Source organism: Ambystoma mexicanum, chromosome 1q (assembly GCF_040938575.1).
Source record: "Ambystoma mexicanum isolate Mex_15411 chromosome 1q, UKY_AmexF1_1, whole genome shotgun sequence".
Lineage (NCBI taxonomy): Eukaryota > Metazoa > Chordata > Amphibia > Caudata > Ambystomatidae > Ambystoma > Ambystoma mexicanum.
This window is the reverse complement of record NC_090922.1, coordinates 48,951,771-48,975,152: the sequence shown is the minus strand read 5'-3', so window position 1 is coordinate 48,975,152 and position 23,382 is coordinate 48,951,771. Positions and strand designations below refer to the sequence as shown.

Sequence of the window (23,382 nt, the reverse complement as noted above, 5' to 3'; positions counted from 1 at the left end):
GAGAGATAAAAAATGTGGTTTAGATCCCGGCCTCATTTCAAGTCTGGGATTGACATTAAAAGGTGTACTACCTGGATGCCTTACTTCACATCCCCTTCTGTAAGCTTTATTGATGTTTCTAATGTTTGTGGCAGAGTTACTACTTTACTGGTAAAAAGAGCTCCACTTCGACCATGCCACATTCTAGTGGAACATTATAGAAATTATGGCCATGCAGTTATTTGCCGGAACAGAACCCAGGTCTATTCTTCCATAGATGGCGGTACAGGCTTTTAAGCATTCACTTTACATTTCCATGATTGTTTTATCGGTAACTTTCTTTTTTTTAAAAAAAATATATTTTTTTAATTTTATTAAAATTGTTTTTGATGAAAGCATCTTTACAATTTATAAAAAACATACTTTTGTAAATCATTAAAAACTTGAGTTATACAAAAATTATAAAACACACAATACAATTTATCAAAACGAAAAGATGTAAATATCCATCATAGATGATACGACACAGTTGTAAACATAAGTGCAATTAGAAAAAACAAGAAAACACATATCCATATTTCAAATTTCAATTCACAAGCGAGAGAAAAGGAAAAAAGAACAGAGAAAAAAATGTAGAGATTAATCATTAATAATACAGCAAGATTCAAATCAAACATACAATTTAAATGAGAGTAAGAATGCACCTATCCATGAATCAACTTTCGAATCACAAATATTTTTACATATTTTTTTTCCGATTTGTTTAGTAAAAAGTGAGAGTAATACAATATCATAGGAACCATATTCGATATACAAATTGTACACACAAAGAGGAGTACCTCCTATTATTTAAGAGACCTGTGATCACTTTATGAGCCAAATTCATCTATTTTTGTTTGAATGCCGGATAAAAAGCGTGTTAGTGCTATGAGTAGAGTATTGCTGTCCCCCCACATACAAAAACACCAGAGTAATTCTAATGAAAATGTAGAATTAATTATGAAGTATTTTCTCAATATTGACGAGCGCAGAGATTCAAGACCATGACAATAGAGTATTAAGTGTTTCAACGTTTCAGTCTGAGTTGGAATGAGACAAAAGCGATATCCTAAATCTGAGAGGTGAATTTGGCCATCATGCCAGTACTTAGTTTGTTCCTTGGTGTTAAACAGATTAAATCTAAATCTCAAACATTTGTCTGGTTCGTTCACATGGGCAGATCTTTCAATCTTGGTGTCTGCTTGTGTCTAAATTTAGCATATTCCGACAACTGTACATAATGTGCCAATTGATCACTAGTGGAAACCCAAACAGTCTGCAACAATTTTTTTTTTACCATGCCGGTCGATAAACCAGATCAAACTCAACCATTCCCAATTCAGTTAAAGTGTCAAGCATTTGCTTTTTAAATCTAGCCATGGAGTTTGGACTATCTTTATGTATAATTTACGCCAGATCCTCATATAAGGAATTAATTGGCGGTAGTAGGATTTTACTAGAGTTGTTAAGTCTGCGCCACTTTAACCGACTAGCCAACGACGATAAGCCTAATTCATGCCTGATACAGGCGTTTGGAAGACTTTTGGGTAATGCGAGGACCTTTTTCCAAATGAGTCCCTGAACCCTATTAAGCTGATTGTCCAAATTTAGTAAACAGGTGTCAAGCCTATATAACAAAATTGACTCTACTTTAAGTAAGTAGAAATCAATTAGCGGTATTAATGAAAATGTACACAATTTGTTGAGGATGATTCTCATTTGGGCAATCAGCAGAGCTGCTTTGATATTGAGGTCATTGTACCACGTGATTAACGAGTTAGAATTGGTTAAGTTATAACCCAAGTATGTGAGACTTGATTTGGATTGAATAGGTTTTCCTCCTAGAAGCCAATTATACAGATGGCCTTTTTTGCCTTGTTCTTTACTGGAAAATATGAGGATGTTGGATTTCTGTGCGTTGATGGAGAGATTATGTTGGCTACAGAATTCGGCAAAAATTTCAATTTTTGTCTGTAGACCAAAAGGCGTTCTATCAAATAAGATCACGTCATCTGCAAAAGCCATCCAACTTAGACTTAAACCACCCAGTTTAACAGGAAAAGATTTCTGACCAAGCCATAGTTCATCAACGTCTGCCAGATAAAGATTAAATAATACGGATGCCAGGTTGCACCCTTGTTTGACGCCTATTTCCGTAGAGAATTTTTCAGTTAAGGAGCCAGCTTGGTCAATTCTGATTTTGTAATTTGTTTCCTGATGTAATAGGGCAATAATTGCTACACGGTGAGCCGAAATTCCAAATTTAGCCATCTTTGCTCATAGAATGTTTCTGATAACGCTATCAAAAGCTGCAGCAAGATCTAAAAATGCCATATAAATGGGACCCTTGATGGACTGAGTAGAGACTGCCAAAAGATGGGCTAGGATAGTCGCATTTAGTTGGGTGCCTAACTGTTTCCTAAAACCAGTTTGACAGTGTGAGAGAGTGTTATGCGTATTAATGTAAGAATTCAGGTCCAGTAGAATTAATGCGGCAAAAACTTTGGCAGCAACATCAATAATTGCAATAGGACGATAGTTAGATGGAAGGTCCATTTGACCCTTTTTATAAAGAGGAATGATGACAGACTTAAGCCATGAACTAGGAATAGTCCTGGTTTGAAATACAATATCGAATCGCCTTTTAAGAACTGGGGCCCAAAAATGTGGATCGTCCTTTAGGACACATGGGGGGGAGAGCCCGTCTGGACCAGGCGCCCTAGAGCTTTTAAGTCTAGTTAAGGCATCATAAATATAATTTATTTCCCATGGACAGTGTGGTAAAATGTCTTTGGAAAAATCTTTAGTGTTAAATTCACGAAATCTTAATGGACAAGAGTACTTGGGTCTATAATATTGCACCCAGGTATCCCCCGAAATTGAGGATTGAAGCTCAATTTGCTGTTTGCCCATTTGATTTCTGATCATCTTCTATATCTGCCTTGTGTTCTTAGTACAAATAAGATTAATAATTCTCTGATTGTGTGCCAAAAAGGCTTCAATTTTAATTATTTTAATCTCATTTTTGTATGATAGAAGAATAGCTTTTTTTCTTGGAATATGTTCAGTAGCCTTAAGGTTCAAGTTTCTTAGCTGTCGCAGTGCATAGTTCTTTTTTTTTTTTAGTGCACTAATCAGATGATTATAATGAAGTTGTTTCACAGCTACATGATTCTTAGAATTTGTGTCAGCTATGTTGCAAAGATGCTGTTGAATCATATTTGGATTCCATCTGTCAATTTGTAGAGCTAGGTCTTCACCACTGGGATTGAAGGAAGGAACCCACAGATCGCGATTCACTAAACTGTTAAGTTTTCTACAATTGGCAGGATGCCATTGCACCGAAGTAACAGCCTGTCAATTATAGGCAGAGTGAGATTTGCATCAACTTTGTGAATATCAAAGCTTATAGCAAGTGAGCACTCTAACAAAAGATGGTCACTGTTACCTGCAATAACTAATGTAAGTGGACCTGCCGTCCTAGCTACTCCATTAGAAAGAATGATGTAGTCTATATGAGATTTCATCCAGCCTCTCTGCCAGGTGAAGGGATTGATTTGGATGTTATCAGCAATAATCTGGAGGTCTCAATCCTCAAAGAATTGGATCCAAGAAGAACCCTTGATCTGGGATAGAGTGTTCATGGAAAGCACACTATGCGCCACATGGAGTGATGTATTGAAGTTGCCTCCTAAAATGATTTCAAAATTAGGATTGAGTAATAAAGCATTGGTTAACATAGCATTAAGTTTGAAGATTATTTTTTCAATAGCAATCGAATTTGGATTCCAATAGAGTGAAATAATTAAAAAGAATCAACGAGGATTCACGAGTAAAGTTAAGTGGATGACCAAACATATGAGGAGCAATCAATGTCATTTTTGATCAAAACCGCTAGACCACCATAGGGTCTACCCACAGGTCCTTTTTCAGCCTTGTGGGAGAATGCCGTATACCCATCTGAAATTATATCCTTCATGGACATTGTTTCTTGTAACATAATGATGGAAGGCAATTCACTGAATTTAGAAGAATGGAACCATGTATAATAGTTTTTAAAGCCACAGCAGTTCCATGAGCTGATTGGAAAAAGCAGTATTTTATGATGTATTAATCGACATGTTGGCATTCGTGATTGTTTTTATCAGCGGTTCCAACCAGGCAAAACCTTTGACTATGTTAGCAACTGAATCAAGTTGCTCTTTTAAAGCAATGCTGGCCTTCTGTGTATTATGATCCAGGTTTGTTAGGTGTACAGGTGAAGACTCTACCTGTGGCTGATGTTCAATAAAGGCGATAGATTCATCGATTGATGTGAACATAAACAATTGGTACCCTAGAGCGAACAAATCGGATTCATGCTCCCAAATTAGCTTAGCAATAATATGTGATTGCAATTTGCAAAGCATGCGATTATTCTTTGCACACGGAAGTTTGATCCATTCCACGTCCTCTGAAATCAATCTACGGAGGGCAGGAATACGATGCAACAGTTTCATTAGTGCTGACCTATTAAGCACAATTATTCGTGCTTTGATTGCAGCTCCAACATTATTTGTGTCATTAATTCTGACAGGTTTATTTCTATCCATTTGGTTTCCAGTTGGTTGAGAAAAGTCGTGAAATTGCCGCCCTTCGAAACGAGCTTGTACGCAACCAGCAGAGAAGAGTGCAGCTTGAAGAAGAGAATACTGCATACGAGGAGCGTATGCGAAGGCTCAACGGTGAGCTGAAAAAGCTTCAGGATTTCCAGAGACAGAGAGAAGAAGAGGTGAGGACCAATAACTCTGTTCCTTTGCAGTACCTTTCATTAACGCAGTGGTCTTTCCAATACTGTTCTGGATGTTACGTAGACTGAGTCTGTGTCCTCAAAACATATTCTAATTGAAGTAATTTTTCAAATTTCAATCATTGTCATGATGAATAAGCCTTCTTGTCTCATCATACCTCTATAGGTGTCATAATGCTGAGGCCATTTAGGTATGAGTGTCTAGTAGGGCAACTGAGAGGTCAATGATAGGTTCATGACTCCAGAGCTGTTAATAAAATAGCCCTTAGAATGATCTTGTGTGCTTTGTTGTGCCCAATGAGTGTAAATGCACCTTTGTCTCACGGATGCCTCATCTTTGATATGCATCTCCAAGCACAGATGCTCTTTAGAAACCCTTTTACCGGCAGGGGGCGCAGCATGGCTTCACCCGATTCCTCCTCGCTCCCTGCACTGGATATGACCTCTGGGCCTGTATATATTGAGCACCACGCCCCATGAACTTAGTTCTTTTTTTTTGGTGCACTCTGCTCGCTGCAGGAACACCTGATTTTTAAAGTTTTTCTCACTTCTTGCCTATCAGCAATATCCATTGAAGTTCTCAGGTTTTAAACCTTGCATAGGCTATGGACGCCACATGTCTATTTCAGATCCCCACACGATCGGTCTTTGCTGCCTCGTTGATGGATACAACATGCAGGATTGCAGGTTGTCAGTCGATGCGCCCCAAGGCGCTTTGCGAGCGGCAGGCGAAACTGTTCACCATGCTCAAGGAAAAAGTTGATAAACTGATTTGTTCGAGGTCGACCGGCGCTGAACGTCACACTGAAGAACGGTCTCCATTCTGAAAGAACCAGAAGAAAAAGAAGCACTGCAAGACCTCTTGTTCACCCGGCAGGTCTTCTAAACATTAATCTTCTTCCTCTTCAAGGAAAAGGAGCCACCATTCCAAGGATCCCTTTTCCTACCCAATCCTCTACGTCAGAGGAATGGGAGATCAGCCAGCTTAAGATGCTAGACAACTTTGCTAAGGCCCAGCGACTTTGGCCCCAACCCCGACTGCTATGACCTCGGCGCTGGCCACTCTTGCCTTGACCCTGCTGGCACCATCAGTGTCCACCCTGCTAGGAAGAGTCAGCAGAGACACCACAAAAGCATACAAACGCATGTCCTTGGGCTAAGCCGCACCCAAGATGTCCAAGATCCTGTCTCGAGTTTGCTACGCTTCATCTTCAGACTTTGATCCTCTGACCTCGACTGTTGTATCTATGGTGCCAGTCCACGCCGGAGTTCCTCAGTAGTACACGCCACTCCATAGGGGGTGCATTCATGTTCTGAATGAAAGACATTTATAATGAGGAAAAGGAACCACATTAAATTTGGATTGAAACCCCTACATCCCAGACTTTCCAGAGGACTTTAATGTAGAGGAAGGTGATTCGGTGGATCTTGCTACTGATCTTCACAACAAGAATCAATAAAGTGTCCTTAAGTGACGGACACTCCCATCCCCTGCACAACATAAATACTGATAATAATCAGTCAAGATAAGTGCAAATTACAAGATTGCAAATTATCTCTTCACAAGTGATATTCAAAGTTTAAGTACACATTTCTATTTTAATTCATAAAAATAGAAACAAAAATCTTGAAGCTCAAAACATAAAGCTCAGGGAGTTTCGGATATTTCCCTTCATCAGGAGCGCATTTTTAATGTACAGACTCTTCAGAGTGCTTCAATAATCTACAGAGTAAGAAAAAAGATAATCAGTGTTATCTAATTTGCAAATCCCATGGGGTCAAATTATTTTGCTAATATTCTCTCATGGTATTCTATTCCTGTTCACCTGGCTGACTCTGATGGTGGTTACATCCACAAGATGAATTCTCTTGAGGCAGAAGAATAAATCAATTTCTCAATTCTTAATCGGTTCAGTATTGATGGAGAACTTGTCTAGCTTGCCCCTTCTTGAGGGGCAGGTCCACCCTCAGGACCCCACAGCAAGAAAACTCATGAGATTGATGGGCAAATCAAAGGTTCTTATTGGAAAGTACAATGCAGCAATTGCAATGGAGAGAATGACAAGTGGGTGCATCAGTTGCCCCTAATGGGTCAGAGCTTATGTTATATAGCATGGCGTAAGCATCAGCACTAGTATACTGTTAGTTTCCTAATGATTCCATGACGTCTGTAGACATTTTGTAATAGCAAAATGCAGCTTTTTATTCTGAAACCTTGCGGTTTCATGCAGAGTACAATATGTTGAAATATCGGTAAGCAGTTTTGGCGTCAACAACTGTTATATTCCAAGGTGTACTCCTACGTCCCGTCCCCTTCCCTCCATACTGTATGGGCGGCCCTCACTAGGGACGTGAGATGGAACCTTTTTCACCAGAAAAAATGTTCTTCCCCTTTAAATTTAGATGCGCGTGGGGGAGCGGCCCTAGGAATATGCGCTCCTCTGACTCCGCCCACCGGCACCACACCCCAGTCCTCTTTTCCGCGTCGATCGACGTGAATGGACCGTTTGCACCAGCAAAGAGAATGGTATCCAGGTGGCTTAGTGTTCTGTTGATTGGTCCCACCAACTCAAAGGGAGAAGTTGTCCTTGCAGGGCTTCTCTGTCGAGATGAACTTAGCGATTCGGACCTGCCGCAGGGCTTCACCAGGCAAACCAAGGGTCCAAGAATTGCAGCAGCCGTCCTCTTCAAGCTCGTGTTCGGTTCTTTCGTTCCGGTGGTCGACTCTGCCTTCCAAGCCAAGAGACTCACCTTTTATTTAGTTTTCCCCTATTCATTCCAGCCTAGCTGTCCCTCACCCAGTATGGTGGCTGTCCTTGCCGGACAGTCAGCCAGCCAATCATACCAGAGTGCATTTGGGTCTCCTAGGAGACGAAGCACAGGGAGTTTCGGGTACCTCCCTCACTTCCTGCCCACCCCAGACACTCGGGCGCCAGAGGCGGTCTTCAGTCCTGAAGCCCGCCAAAGACGAATGGACAAAGGAACCAAACCTGGCTTGGCGCACAGAGCAAAAATCTAGAAGGACCTTTCCACAAAGAAATGGTGAAAAAAGAAGACCGGGACCTGTTTAAACAAAGGGGACTCAGACACCATCTTGAAAAACATAGCTCCTGCGATTTAACGCTACTGGTGTTCGCGGTCGGGAAAAATCATGGTAGTTCGTTGTAAAACCACCGCCACCAGCCATTTTGAGAGGAAAGGGTAGCATTTGACTCTGCTACATGAGTTTCTAGACACAGGGGATACTAGGTAACCCCCCCCCCCCGCACTTTATTGTAACATAGGGTGTGCTGGGTCTAGGAATTTAAAAAGACTAGTAAAGTCAATTTCACTTTACTCACTCTGGGAAACAGTAGTTTAGCCTAAAAAGGTTTCCCTGTGCCACTGCACTGAGGGTGCTGTGTGACACACATGAAAAGATGATGCCTTTGGAGTTGTCTAAAACTCCATAACCTAAGAAAACACAAGAGTAAAATCACATTTCAAAACACATGAGAGAGTTGGAAAAAAGGGTCACACTCTCTCCAGGAAAAAAATCAAGTCCTCAAAATCCAGCAAAGTTGCTCCGTGTCTCTAAGGTGAAGGGAATTAGAAGATTTTTGAGAATTCTCCCTAACAATGCACCCGAGGGGCTACGCCCACTTGTCGAACAAATGTCTGAGGGGGTACCTGTACGCAGCACTGCTGGCGACACAGCCGAGGGCCCGATGCCTACTAGGCGTGAGATTTGCACGTTGAAAGTATAATTGCCTGATTGCTTGCTCACTTGTGTTGTACTCTGCGGAGTATTATACAGAATACTGGATTACCTCGGATCAGTCTAGATATTGTTTGTATTTAGTAACTGCATATCCGATCGGCTGTGAATTCTTCAAAGCAGGCGCTTTTACCATTTGCGTGCATAACGCGTGAGAAACATCTTTACTGTGTACCTTTCTTTGCATATTTGCCTCGCAGTAAATCAGCGAGTGAAAGCACTAGTCATTAGGTCCATCTCAGACCTTTCCATTACATCTCCCAGACTCTTTAGCACAGTATTTCGGGAAACCTCAGGCGCTTCAGCGCCGGCGCTTCTGGGCCAAGCCGGTCTTCGCTGGTCCTCCCGTCATCGGCGTGTTCGGCGGCCCAGAACTTTCCAACTCCCAGGTAATTTCTCCTTGACCACTTCTTGATCTCACTTTAACCCATTTAAGTACACAATACTCGCCCCAACATGTGTTTTTTAGAGGGAGAATCACTAACACTGGTAGCATTATGAGCAAATAGGATTGCTCTAATCAACAGATTAAAACACTCTAAATTGGATTATGGCAGCATGAATTCCAACGCTGATCATTACAAAGAAACCCCAGATTACGACTGAAGAACAGCTATTGGTTAAATATACACCTCAAAGCAATGCAGATGTGAATATTCCTAAAAGTACGACTGATCCAACGTTAGTAATTGCTTTTTGAATGGATTGTGTCCTCCAACGTATTCCTCATCTTAGATGTATTCCATCCAGCTTTAGCTGCTTCGGAAAAATGTTCTCGGCAGAGGGCACCGTGCGTCGATGATGTCGAGTCGAGGTCCCTCAGAAGCCTCCGTCGAGGGTGACGTCATTGGGTCTACAAGTTGCACATGCGGCGCCCGTTGGCCTCAGTTCCATTTTTCCGCAGTACCTGTTGCTTCGGAGACTCAGCGCGCCTCGAGTAGTTCTGTGACGTAGTTACTGAAGATATTCGATGTGTCCTCGTTGTCGACCCCAACTACGACCCCGTGGTCGGGATTCAAAAAGTGTAAATCCTGCGGTTTGAAAATGTCCATCACAGACCCGCACCGAGAATGTCTGTGGTGTCTCGGTGAAGGCCACGACATGGAGGCCTGTACGACGGGGAAAGCCTTGCGAGAGAGGAAGGGAAAACTGCAGGTAGGTCGAAAACCCGACCGAAAAGCCTCTAGCGTCGAGTTGAGGTCCCGTGAGGAGAAATCTCCTCGACGCGAAAGGCAAAAGCATCGGTCTAGGTCCCGAAGTGGTTCACACCGCTCTGGGTCTTTGACGAAAAAGTCAAAGAAAAGACGCCACTGGTCCCCTTCCACTTCGTCCTCGGACGAATACCCAAAAAGAATTAAATGCCCCGCAAAACATTCTTCCTCCGAAAAATGGGAAGCATTCAGAATAAAAATGATGGAGGTGTTTGAAAAGGCTAAGCCACGGTCCGCGCCTTCTTCGGAAGCCGGCCGGGAGCGTTACCATTCCGAAATTCGCACGCCCTTGAGCCCGGGTGATCGAAGGAGAAAGGATCGGGAACCCTCCAGGACGTCGAGCGAAAAAGACTGCTCGAGTCGAGTCGACCGTTCGAGGTCACTGACGCCGTCCGGAACCCGACACACCTCGAAGGGCAAGTCTTCGAAGAGCGCCATCTCCGTCGACGAGCACTATTTCGTCGGCGCCATCAACGCCTTTTTGACATCGACCTCGAAGCCCTCAGCGCCAAATATTCCAAAGGCTCCAACTCAGCCAGAAGCTGTCAAAATAACAGCAAAAGAGAAGGCTGCAAAGGCTGTAATGCCTTCAGGTTCCACTGAAACACCTCTCCCACCTCTCCCAGAAAAGGTTTTCAAACCTCTTCCAAGGAAAGAATTTTTCAAATCCTTGACTTCAATTTTTGAAGAACAGAACAGGTCTGATGAGGAGAATGTTCTTTTTGGGCTGGAATATGGCACCCCAAATGTCCCAGAATGCCTGATTTCTGAAGAAAGCAGGATGAGGGATTTGGTGGAAACCTTGCATAAAGCAAGTGGAATTGATACTTCACCTGAAACAGATTTTGGCAGGCCAGAACCAGGGGAGCATGCCAGTCCCTCATACAGACAACTAATGACAAGATTGGTTGAATACTTAGGATGGGCTAGACCACCAACTCAGTTCATCCAGGATGATCTGACCGATATATTGAATCATGGTCCCACCGAAGATCCGATCTTACCCTTCCATGTAGCCTTACAAAATAGGGTGGCCAAAAATTGGGAGACCCCGGACTCTGTTCCTCCGGTGAATAAGTCCCTCACTTCAGAATACCGCCCTTCCAGTAGTGACCCCGGCTATCTGTCGAAGTACCCTAATCCCGAGAGTTTGGTGATCCAGCCAGCCACAACTTCAAGTAAGGTGGCGTATCCTTCTATCCCTCCGGATAGGGACGACAAGTGTGTGGATGTTTGAGCACGCAAGGTATTTTCAGCTGGGAGTATGGCGTTGAAATCGGCCAACTCCACATGTGCCTTGACAACATTTTCGTACACTCTGTGGGAGTGCATTGCAATGGCGGCGGAGCACATACCAGAAGGAGATGAAAGGGAAGGATTCCTAGCCATTGTTAAAGATGGAAAGGGGGCCATGCAGGAATCCCTTCAGTCTGAATCGGACACTGCAGATCGTGTGAGCAGGTCCATGGGCACTAGCACAGCAATGCGCAGATTTGCGTGGTTATGGAAGTCGGGTTTTGCACCGGACGTGCAAAACCGTCTTCTGAGCATGCCCTTTGACGGGTCGCACCTTTTTGGCAACAAGGCTGATGAGAGCCTTGAGAGGTTTCAGACCTCAAAAGCTGCTGCCAAGTCTTTAGGAGCTGCTATTAGGCAACCTCAGCCTTTTCGTGCATCAGGACAATCTTGGAGGGGACGATCCTATCGTTACTACTCCTCATATGGAAAGGCGAGAGGAATGGCCAGTCAAAGAGGCCAGAAAAAGGCCACTCGTGGTGGACGAGGAAAACGTGCAAAGCCAGCCCCAGTTGCAGCCTGTTTACCATCAGCGGCCGCAGCAACCGCCACAAAACCACTTTGAGGACTTGCATCACAAGGCACCTGTGGGAGGCAGGCTGTCACATCATCTGCAAGAATGGGGAGCCATTACTTCAGATGTTTGGGCTCTAGAAATAATAGCCCAAGGTTACTGCCTTCCTTTTCTAACACAACCTGAAAGCAATCCACCAGGGAGACGCTCTTCGAAGTTTCCAGACCCGCTCCTACAGCAGGAAGTCTTAACCCTGCTGGAGAAAGGTGCTATAGAACCAGTACCTGTAGCGGAGAGGAACAAGGGATGGTACTCCCCATATTTTTTGATTCCCAAAAGGACAGAGGACTGAGACCCATCTTGGACTTAAGTTCAAGATGGTCACTCTTTCTCAGATCCGTCACGCCCTTCAACTTTAGGATTTGTTGGTGTCATTGGACCTCCAGGATTTGTTGGTGTCATTGGACCTCCAGGATGCTTATTTTCATGTGCCAATTCATCTCAAGCACAGAAAATACCTGAGGTTCGTAGTTGGCGATTCGCACTATCAGTTTCGAGTCCTGCCATTCGTGTTGACCTCCGCCCAGAGGGTCTTCACCAAATTAATGGTAGTGGTGGTTGTGCACCTCAGGAGAGTGGGGATTCACATCTACCCCTACCTAGACGATTGGTTGATCAGGGCACGTTCCTGCGAACAAGCCTTGGATCATCTGAAAGTCACCTGCCACTTCCTCCACAGACTGGGCTTCTCCCTCAATTTTAAGAAGTCACAAATGACACCTTCCCAACAGCTCCAGTATATAGGGGCTGTATTAGACACATCCTTGGGAAAGAGCTTGCCTCCCAAGTCAAGGGCTCAAGACATTCTTCAGATGGTTTCCAAATTCCAAAATGCCCAAAATCTCCAGGCCTACGACTTCTTAAGATTGCTCGGCCTCATGGCATCCTGCATCTTCCTAGTGCCAGAGGCACACCTGAAAATGAGCTCCCTTCAATGGGCTCTAAAGACTGAATGGTCCCAGTTCTCAGGGCAAATGACGGATCTTCTTCAGATTCCGAACAAGGTTCGGCAGGATCTTCTGTGGTGGACTTGCACAGAGAACATCCTAAAAGGAGAACATTTTTGGCAACCGTGGCCGGAGATTACAGTAGTGACGGACGCCTGACTCATGGGGTGGGGAGCTCATGCCAACGATCTGACAATCAGCGGTCGTTGGTCTCCATCGGAGTCCAAACTACACATCAACCTTTTAGAGCTGAGAGCAATCGGACTAGCGCTGAAGGATTTTATGCCATCTGTCAGAGGAAAGAATTTCCTGATAATGACGGACAACACAGTGGCCATGCATTATCTAAACAAAAGAGGAGGTGTAGGGTCACTACCTCTGTGCAGAGAGGCAATGCCGCCTGGTATTGGGCAATTCAAGAAGGAATCTCCTTAACGGCAGTTCATCTAGCCGGGGAGGAGAATATGACGGCGGATGCTCTGAGCAGGCAGAGCACGGTGTCCCACGAGTGGGAACTGGCTCAGGAAGTCCTTCGAGATATTCGCCCTTTGGGGAACCCCTCAAGTAGACCTGTTTACGACCGGAATCAACCGGAAGTGCGAAAGGCATTGCTCAAGGGAATTTCACCAGAGAGGAGCCATGGGGGACGTGTTCGTGGTGGAGTGGAACTTCCCACTACTATACGCGTTCCCTCCGATTCCCGTCATTCCTCAGGTCATCAGGAGATTGGACCGGTTCGGAAACCGCATGATCCTAATTGCCCCAGATTGGGCCAGGAGAACGTGATACCCGGACCTTCTAGACATGTCTATCTGTTCTCTGTTACGTTTTCCTCAGAGAGAGAGGACCTTCTCTCACAAATGGAGGGCCAGGTTCTCCATCCAGAGGTCAGGACTCTCAACCTTCATTCTTGGTATCTGAAAGGCTGAGATACAAGGATTGGGACCTTCCAGATGATGTCATGGATGTGTTGCTTTCGGCAAGAAGGCCAGCAACAAAATCTCTATACCGTTGCCGTTGGAAAAAGTTTTGCAACTGGTGCAGAGAAAAGAATGTTGATCCTTTTCTATGTTCTATCCTGGAAGTCTTGTCCTTTCTCTTGTCCCTGGCACATAGGGGCCTAAATGTTGGGACCATTAAAGGTTATCTTGCAGCGCTTTCCATTTTCAAGCGCTTTTCTGAAGAATGTTCCTACTTTAAAATTCCTTTGATAACACAATTCTTAAAGGGACTCACTAAATGTGTTCCCTCCTTACCCTTTCCAAGTCCCAGTTTGGGACCCTAACCTGGTTTTAAAGTTTTTAATGTGTGCCCCTTTTGAACACTTGCACACTTGTCCATTAAGGTTGTTAAAATTGAAAATAGCTTTCCTGATTGCTTTAACATCTGCAAGAAGAGTGAGAGAATTGCAGGCACTGTCTTCTGGGCCACCCTATACTGTTCCACAGGGACAGAGTGGTATTGAGGGTTAAACCCTCGTTTGTGCCTAAAGTTGTGTCTGATATCCATTTAAATCAGAAAATTTTTCTGCCCGTATTGTACCCTCCACCTCATCCCAGTAAGGAGGAGGAAAGATTACATAGACTGGATCCGAAAAGAGCTCCAAGCTTTTACATTTCTAGGCTTTCCAAGCTTAGAGTGGATAATCAACTTTTCATTGGCTATACTGGAAGGAAATTGGGTCAATCGGTGTTGAAACAAACCATACGACGTTGGATTTTGCTTTACATTTCAGAATGCTACAGTTTGGTGGGCAAAGACCCACCATAAGGCTTAAGGGCCCATTCCACCAGAGGCATAGCCTCTTCCACAGCCCTTCAAAGAGGTCCCATAAAATCTATTTGTGAAGCAGCAACTTGGTAATCGCTGCACACGTTTTCTAAATTCTATAGTCTGGATGCTTCACAGTCTAAAGAGCTTGCTTTCGGTAAAGCAGTGCTATATTCGGCCATATGATAACAACAATATTAAAAATCTACTCCCTCCTCCAGAGAGTTTTCTACACTGCTTTGGGAGTATATATAAGATGAGGAATACGTTGGAGGACACAATCCATTCGAAGAACAAGTTACTTACCAACTGGTAACGTTCTTTTGACTGGATGTTCCTCCGTCTTCCTCATCGCCCTACCATCCTACCCCTCTGTAGATTTTCCGGGTTATTGCCACTTCAACTCTCGCAAGGCTGACACCGGGCTACCTGCACTATCCATACAACAGGACAAGAGGAGGAAACACAGAACTGAGGCCAACGGGCGCCGCAGGTGCCTTTTGTATACCCGATGATGTCACCCTCGACGGAGGCCTCCAAGGGACCTCGACTTGACGCATGGCACCCTCTGCCGAGAAGAATTTTCCGAAGCAGCTAAAGCTGGATGGAATACATCTAAGATGAGGAATACGTTGGAGGATCATCCAGTAGAAAGAACGTTACCAGTTGGTAAGTAACTTGTTCTTTTAAATACCAGGTCACTAAACAACCATGCAAACAACATTCATAACGTGATTGTAGAAAAGAACTGGACATTTTATGTCTTACAGAAACATGGATACAAAACACCAGTGGCCCCGTCATTAGCATGGCTGTTCCACCAGGACATTCCATACTCTGCAAAAACAGGGATTCTGGAACGGTAGCGGGTGTAGCTATAATAGCTAAAACAGAGTTAGGAGTGTACTCTGCTCCTATTTCGTACCAAGATTGTGAGATACTTCTGGCAAAAATGACACCGAACCCAAGCAGTTGCATTAATATCGTCTTAGTCTACAGACCACCGAAACATAATGCCTAATTTCAATGATGAATTAATGCATATTCTGAGCCCTCTTGACGGCACAAACAGGGCCACACTCCTCCTGAGTGACTTCAATAGATGGAAAGGAGACCAAACACATGAGGAGGCCATACAATTGGAGAGGAACCTTAACAATGCTCAATTTACAGTCATCAATAACGCTCCAACAAATGACAAACATCGCATCCAAGTGTGGGTGCCGATCTGACCCTACCGTGCATCTGGTCGGACCACCACTCAATAGAATGGGACCTCCAACTACCAAGTGAACATATAAAACCTCACAACCCAGCTAAAATGGTTTCTAGCAGGAATTATAAAAAACTAGATTCTGCTGAGCTTTCATCCTGCCTCAATTCTGTCATGCGGGAAACATTTAGGATGACTCAGTTGATGATCTTTTCAACAAATATGAAAGATTTTCTACACAAATGGATCGGATTGCCCCACTGAAAAAATAGAATGGGATGTCAAAACTCGACCCACCAAAAGTGGTTTAACTGCGAATTGAGGGACTTAAAAAAAGAAAACGCAGTTTAGAATCCATCTGGATAAAATGCCAATCTGATTCAAACAAGAATCCCTGGAAACAAGCTGACAAGAACTACAGAAACAAGGTGACAGAGAATAAGAAGAGCTTTGAAAATGCAGAAATTGAAAAAGCATAAAATAGCGCCAGAATACTGTTTGAAATCGTAAAATCCTTAGAGAAACCAAATACCCTTCGTGCCCACCACAGGAGATACCATAACAGTCCAGGCCACATTTGAATGGAAAAATCATCAAATCCCGCTAAAAAAATTGAAGACATTGTGCAGTCCAAAAATACACAAGGTAATCCTTCAGGTCAGAGGGAGCACTTTATTCCTAGTCGGTCTCGCTCTACTTTTTCATTTTCCAAAATAGAGATGAATGACATAGAAAACATATTACAATCTATGAAACCTACTGCATGCTCAGAGAACATCATTCCTTCTAAGATAGTCTTAAATAATAAGGAAATCTTTGCACCATTTCTTACTAGATTCATCAATACATCATTCCGGGAAGGAGAAGTGGCCATTAAGACGGTAGAAATCACTCCCATACAAAAAAAGTCTAATCTAGACCCTAAAGACCCAACAAACCTCAGACCCATCACTTACTGCAATGTCCTCCTTAAAATACTGGACAAAGCTGCGTATATTCAATACCAATCAATCATTGAAGCTGAAAACATCTTGTATGTCAAACAATTGGACTTCAGGCCAAATTATAGCACTGAGACTGCTCTTATAGTCCTTCAATCTCACATGCTACAGACCATTGAGCAAGGGAAAAGTGGGTATTTTGACCTTGTTGGATCGATCTGCCGCATTCAACGTGGTGGACCACTGTATTCTGAAGGAAAGACTGGGCCACCTAAGTCAATGTAGACACAGGTAGTCATTGAAATCACAGGAGATTATGATAAAGATGCAGCTACATTAGCTGCAATATATAATCTCTTAGAAACGTGGATGTCAACCAACTGGCTATGTATAAATGAGGAAAAAACAGAGCTAATGATCTTTGGCTCACCAGCCACACGCGCGAAACTGGACTCGGGGTATTCAGGGTATTCCAAATTGGCACAAATTGCATACCTGTCTTGGAGAAAGTAAAAACAAGGGTAATCCAATTAGAGGCTACTCTTGCGTCGGACGCACATTTTAATCGGACCATAAAAAGTTGCAACTACTCCCTCCATCTCTTGAGAAATATCCACCGTTACGTATACCAGAAAAATGCAGCAACCATTGCTCGAGCCCACAGTAGTATCCAAATTGGATCATTGTAACTCGGTTGGGCATCAGGCACAAACATGGGTAAATGCCAGGTGATGCAAAACAACAATGTGCGCATTGTGAACGAACTCGCAAAACGCGAACAGACCTTGCAGCATAGGACACATCTACACTGGCTTTCCATCCAAGATAGAACCCATTTTAAAATTGGTTCTATTGTGCATAAATGTGTATATGGTGCCACCCCGACATACCTAAAAAACTTGATTCCCCTATACCTACCGACTAGAGCAATGTGCTTAGCAGGGAAAAAACTGATTAAATGTCCACGATACAAGCGAGAAAAAGGACTAGGTAAACTTTGCCTCATTTTAAATGGTATGTCTTTGGTGTTTTTGTTAAAGCGCCCTGATGCCTTCAGGCTTTCAGCACTTTAAAAATACATAAATAAAAATAACTAGGCCACGTCCTAAGGTGCAGGGTAGGCCTCAAGCTCCAGCGCCAAGAGTCCTGGAGGAGCCGGGCCCAGCGCGGCAAGCACCATGGCGCAGACACGTGGCACGCAGCCTGACAAAATGGCAGCCGTATCAGATTACATGGCCGCTCGTCCGACACCACCCATTTTGGGGAGCAGGTAGAACGAGTTTCGAGGTGGGACTGGTCTTCACCAGGTACGTGGCCTACAGCATATCCTTCAGCGTCGCAGGGCAGATGCACCTCGCAGGCAGCAAGGCAGAGTATGCCGTGGCCTCAGCAACCTCAGGGCCATCTAGCGCCCCATCGGCCTGTGAGGACCGTTTCTTTGAGAAATTACTCGCACTTATGAGATCCCTGCAGATGGGAGCCATCCTTCGGGATGTGATCAGGGACATGCTACCTCCTGTCCCACCACTAGCGCCCATAGTCATTCCTCCTATGGCTCCAGCGCCTCAGGCCACGATGCAGCCTCTGCTGCCCGTGCCGGCCCCCACGGTTCCGGCACCTCTGCCTCCTGCAGCCCAGGCGGTTCCATTCCAGCCTCCACAGCAGCCTTCGGCTCTGGTTAGCACACCCCAGCATGCAGCACCCATTATTCCTGTTTCAGACCAGCAGGACAGCCTGGTGGATACAGATGAGGAGAAGGACCCCGACACTCCGTCTTTGGCCAAGGCATTCCTTGAACGACTCGCAGGTCTGGCTGGTCTGCCACAACCCGCGGTTGAACAACCAGGGGCGGGTTTCCTGGCAGAGGTCCTCACTCTACATCCCATGGCTAAAACAGGGATTCCGATGCAGAAGGAGGCGCGTGTTTGTATGAGAACAGCTATACTGAATGTGTCATAGTATCGCTGTGTTCTAGTTGAGTGGTGGTGTAGAGGAGAGAGTAAGTGTGGTAGTGCGATATGGTGGTTATCAGGCATTTCATCCGTTCTATCTACTTCATCCGTTCTATCCATTTCTTCCGTTCGCATTTGCCCTTTCTGTTCCAACTTCCATTCGTCCCATCTATTCCTTTTGTTCTATCTATACCATCCGTCCCATTAATTTCAACCAGTACGTCCACTCTGTTCCATCTGTTTCATTTGCTCCGTCCGCTCTGTCTGTTTCATCCATTGCATCTGTTCGTTTTGACAAGTAGATTCAGTCTAACGATCTCTCTGTTCTATCTGTTTGGTCCGTTTCATCGACTCTGTCCGTTCCATTGACTCAATCAGTTTCCTCTGCTCCATCCGTTCCATCCATTGTATTCGTTTTGTTCGCTCCTTTTGTTCCATGTACGCCATATGCTCAATTCGTTCACCTTTTCCATCCATTTCATTCTTTTATTCACTTTATCCATCCATTCCATCCTCTTTACGCGTTCGATCTACTTTCATTTCGTCTACTTCATCCGTTCCACCCGCTTTGTCCGTTCCACCCGCTTTGTCCGTTCCACCCGCTTTGTCCGTTCCACCCGCTTTGTCCGTTCCATCCGCTTTGTCTGTTCCATCCGCTTTGTCTGTTCCATCCACTCCCTCAGTTCCATCCACTCCCTCAGTTCCATCCACTCCCTCAGTTCCATCCACCCCATTAGTTCAGTCTACTGTGTCTGTTTCATCCATTGCATCCGTTCTATCCCTTCGCTTCATTCCGTCCGCTCTATTCGTTAAAACTACTCATGCTTTCCGTTCGTACAATTTGCTCGTTCGTCACATCCGTTCCATCTATTCCTTCCGTTCCCACCCACTCCTTCCGTTCCCACCCACTCCTTCCGTTCCCACCCACTCCTTCCGTTCCCACCCACTCCTTCCGTTCCCATCCACTCCTTCCGTTCCCATCCACTCCTTCCGTTCCCATCCACTCCTTCCGTTCCATCCACTCCTTCCGTTCCATCCACTCCTTCCGTTCCATCCACTCATCCATTTCATCTGTTCCATCCACTCTAGATATTTCATCCATTTTGTCTGTTTTTTCTTTAATGTATCCATTCCATCCACTTCATTCGTTCCGTCCACTTCATTCGTTCCGTCCACTCCATCAGTCCACTCTCTCAGTTCTCTCCACTCTCTCAGTTCCATCTACATTTACATGTACATTTATTAAGCTCCCTAAGTAAGGCCTTTCCAGAATTCAGAGAATCCATTAAAGAAGTAAGAAAATCTATTGCAGTAAAAGTGTGAGCTTGAAGACTTCAGGTGGGATTGTTCCTTTTAAAGTTCATAAACTTTCACAAAGAATTTTCAATCTAAAGTAATAGAAACATTGGTGAATGAGAAACCTTGAGACAAGAGAGTAAGGAGAAGTCATTTGTTGAATGACAGTGAAGCGAAAAGAGAGAAAACTTTAGCATCTGTATATAAATATTTTTGTGTAAAAAGTTATTAGTCAAGATGTTAGCTCATTAAGTAATTTGTCAAGTGCCAGTACTTAAGGAATACGATTGAGCTGAAGCTATTTAATGACTGTACAGTGTGAGAATTAATATAAACACTGTTTAAAGCAATAAGTAGAGGGAAAAAAAGACTGAGCGCGAAATGTTTACAATGATTTTTTGTGCGCGGTGAAATTTCTAACGGCACTAGCGCGAGTCTTTGCATCTTTAGCAGAATCGTTCATGGAAGCGCGCGTGCGGTGTGCGACAGTGCGTGTGTCCTAAAGAACTGTGCGCAAGATCATTTTTAAAAGAACAACGCAAGTCTTCGCACCTTTAGCAGCGTCGTTCATGGAAGCGCGCACGCGGTGTGTGACAGGGCGCGTGTCTTAATGACCTGTGCGCAAGATAATTTTTAAAAGAAGAGCGCGGTCGCGAGCAGAAATTAAAGCGTCTGCGCGTGCTAAAAGCGCGGGTCAAGAAAAGAACTAGCGCAAGGATTTTCTAACTCATGCGCGGGAGGAGCTGTATTCAAGGTAGTAAAAGACATATCTGTTTTCACGCAACTCTTGCCTTCAAAGGAGATTTTAAAACAATACGTTTGCAGGAGAGTGGCAAAATTCAACTTTCCATTTAGAGAGAGTACATATGAAGTACTTTTTTATGGAAGTAGAAAGAGGACAATCTCACAGGAGCAAATCAGGAAGCATATGAGATTAGACATTACAGATCCATATGTAATGAAACAAGTATGTAAAGTAACCAAGTTTGTTGAGCACTTACAAGAGCTATTCACTAGAGAGTTTTAAAGAGACTACTTGTGGCATTGTAGCAAATTTCATAAAGAGAACCAAGACAGTATTTTAGAGTTTTCAACATGATTTTTGAACCTTTATGCCATAGCAGAGGTTAAGCAGGTAAAGAAGTAAGCATAAGTTAGAAAATACTTAAAGAAGATAATTTTACATAATGCATAAGTAACCAAACATATTTGTTTTTACCACAAATACCAGAGCCTACCAGAAGGTCGCAAGGCAGCAGTATCTCGTTTGTTATTTTCTCCACTTCCCCTTTCCCTTTCTTGGGGTTCTCGGCTCAGCAATAACTTAAGGGTTGAGAGGTGAACTCCTGGTGAGGGTCTGTGGGGCCAGCATCAGCTCCTGAGGCCCTTTGACAAGCCGGACCCTGACACTCTTGCACACTTTCTTTACCTTGCCATGCCTTTTGCACACTTTCTCTCTGTTTGCTTCGTGCTGCTCTTACCTTTTTCACTTTTCCTTGTTTCTTTCGGGTCGCTCGCACCCTCTTTTCTTTCTGTTCTTTGCAATGTACTGTTTCTGCTTTTTCTGCTTTTGCACCGCTCATGCACCTTTTTTCCTTACTTTCTCTTGCTTTTCTATTATCGTGCTGCTTGCACCTTCCGCTGCTATTACTCCTGCTCCAGCCACCCGCACGCTACAGAGTTTCTCGCTCTCTCGCCCTCTCTCTTGCCCTCTCTCTCTCATGAAACTCACTGAGTAGGGCAGCATTGGCGGGTAGTTTTCTCGAGATGTTTGTCGAGGTCAGGGTCTCACCACCTGCCCCTGAGACACCCTTGGAGACCTGCGCACATCCCAGGGGAACGAGCACTGGCCTGGATATGGCCAACAGATCACAGCTTTCCCCAATCCGGCTCCATGGAGACACGGCTCCCTCGCCATACCGGGTCAGCATCCTGGCGTCTCGTTCTCCTCTGGATCCTCCAGCTGCAGCCTCCCGTTGCCTGGCTTCCACGATTTTTCCAGCAACCCCAGCTCGCTCATTTCCTATGGTGTGGTTCTGCCATAGGGAATGAGCGAGCTGGAAGTCAAGTGGAAGCTCCCCACTGGAAAGTGGAGTCAGGTGCGTGTGGTTAATGTCAGGTGCCTTACCTTGCCTGACTCTAATAACGGGATAGCCTAGTGGTGGAGTGTAGGCCTCTCCATTTACCTTCCTCTGCAAAGTACTGGTCCTACGGGTAATCTTTCTAACTCCCAGTTGCCTCTTTCTCGTCCAGTACACGTTGGAAATGGGGAGGGGGAGATGAGATGAGACTGAAAACACCCCATAAAGGCTGAGGGTGCTGATGTACAATTGGGAAAGGGGGAATACCATCACTCGCCTTTAGGCATTCTCCTCCCAATTACCCGAATCCCTGCACTCAGGTGATCCTCCCTCGCTTGTCCACCCCCAGGGTCGGGATCCAAAAGTGATGGCCCTTCCCTGGCAACCTGAATGAAAGATCCCAGGGGAGTAGGTAGGAGAAACCTTCAGGTTTCTCACATAACCTATATGAAGAAGAGCTTTTCACAGAGACAATGGGCCTCATTCCGAGTGAGGCGGTAAGGGGTTAACGGTGCCGGTAAAGATGCCGGTGCCGTTAACCCCTTACCACTGCATTCCGAGGTCCTTAGCGGGAGAGGCTAAAGGACCAGGGAGCTAATAACGGGCCCGTTGTTAACGGGCCCGTATTAGCTCCCTCCTCAATCCCGTTGAGCCCTATGGGGGCTCGAAAGGGAATGGGGATGACTTCCCTGAATGGGGAAATACCGGGTCCTCCAAGGTTGGAATGACCCGGTAAGTCCCCATTCAGGGAACCCAGACCCGAGTTTGGAGGCAGCCAATGCCGCAAATAGCGGCATGGCTACCTCCAAACTCGTAATGAGGCCCAATATATCTTTCTCAGATCTTAAAACAATTACACAGGTTTCATTTATTCATAAAGCAGACAAGTGATCTAAGGTGGTCATTTTTCCTTGGCATTTACCTTGTAGAATCTAAATTTCAGAATTGCACTCTTTAACGGCTCATTGTTCTCTATTTTCAAATAGCATCCCTTCTCTCTGTCAATGCTTCAACACAGAATGTCAGTGATGCTATTAATCAGGCATGCCACTTTGTACTGGTGCATATTTTTAATCCCGATCAATCTAAGTCCCTTTCAATAGTTAATTCTATCTTCACACAAATACTGAATATATTCTATATTTCAGGGTTCACAGTTTAGTTTGGTAAGAATCACAGTTAGTTCTTCGGACAATGAAAGTCATATATTCAATTGCTGAACAGCAACCATTTACAGCTGTGTCTTATTTCATTCATAAATAGTCCTTTCTCCCTTAGAGATATATATCGGGTACCTAAATGGACATTTTAAATATCACCTGCTCAATGATCATTGGTTCATTTCTCAGCTGTGCATCTAAGTGTTTGAACAATTACAGGAATGTTGCTAATGAGAATTCTTCATTCATTCCAGTGGGGTCAAGTGAGTCCAACTTGTGAATCCAAAACATCACTTGTTTGGATATTAGTTCATTTAAATTACGTCCTTTAGGTGGTGTATGTATCTGTTCAAGAACAACATACCTCAGATGTGATC

The 23,382-nt window shown here is 44.4% G+C and overlaps 1 protein-coding gene across 2 annotated transcripts in view; it reads left to right on the top strand.

The window, feature by feature from the left end:
• PMFBP1 (polyamine modulated factor 1 binding protein 1) overlaps positions 1-23,382 on the top strand; it is a 1,360,893-nt gene that overhangs the window by 1,101,833 nt on the left and 235,678 nt on the right. For both annotated transcript variants that reach the window (XM_069635509.1, XM_069635508.1), the window contains one exon: positions 4,622-4,789. In XM_069635509.1, the coding sequence (XP_069491610.1) occupies positions 4,622-4,789 (168 nt within the window). The remainder of the gene's footprint in view (positions 1-4,621; positions 4,790-23,382) is intronic.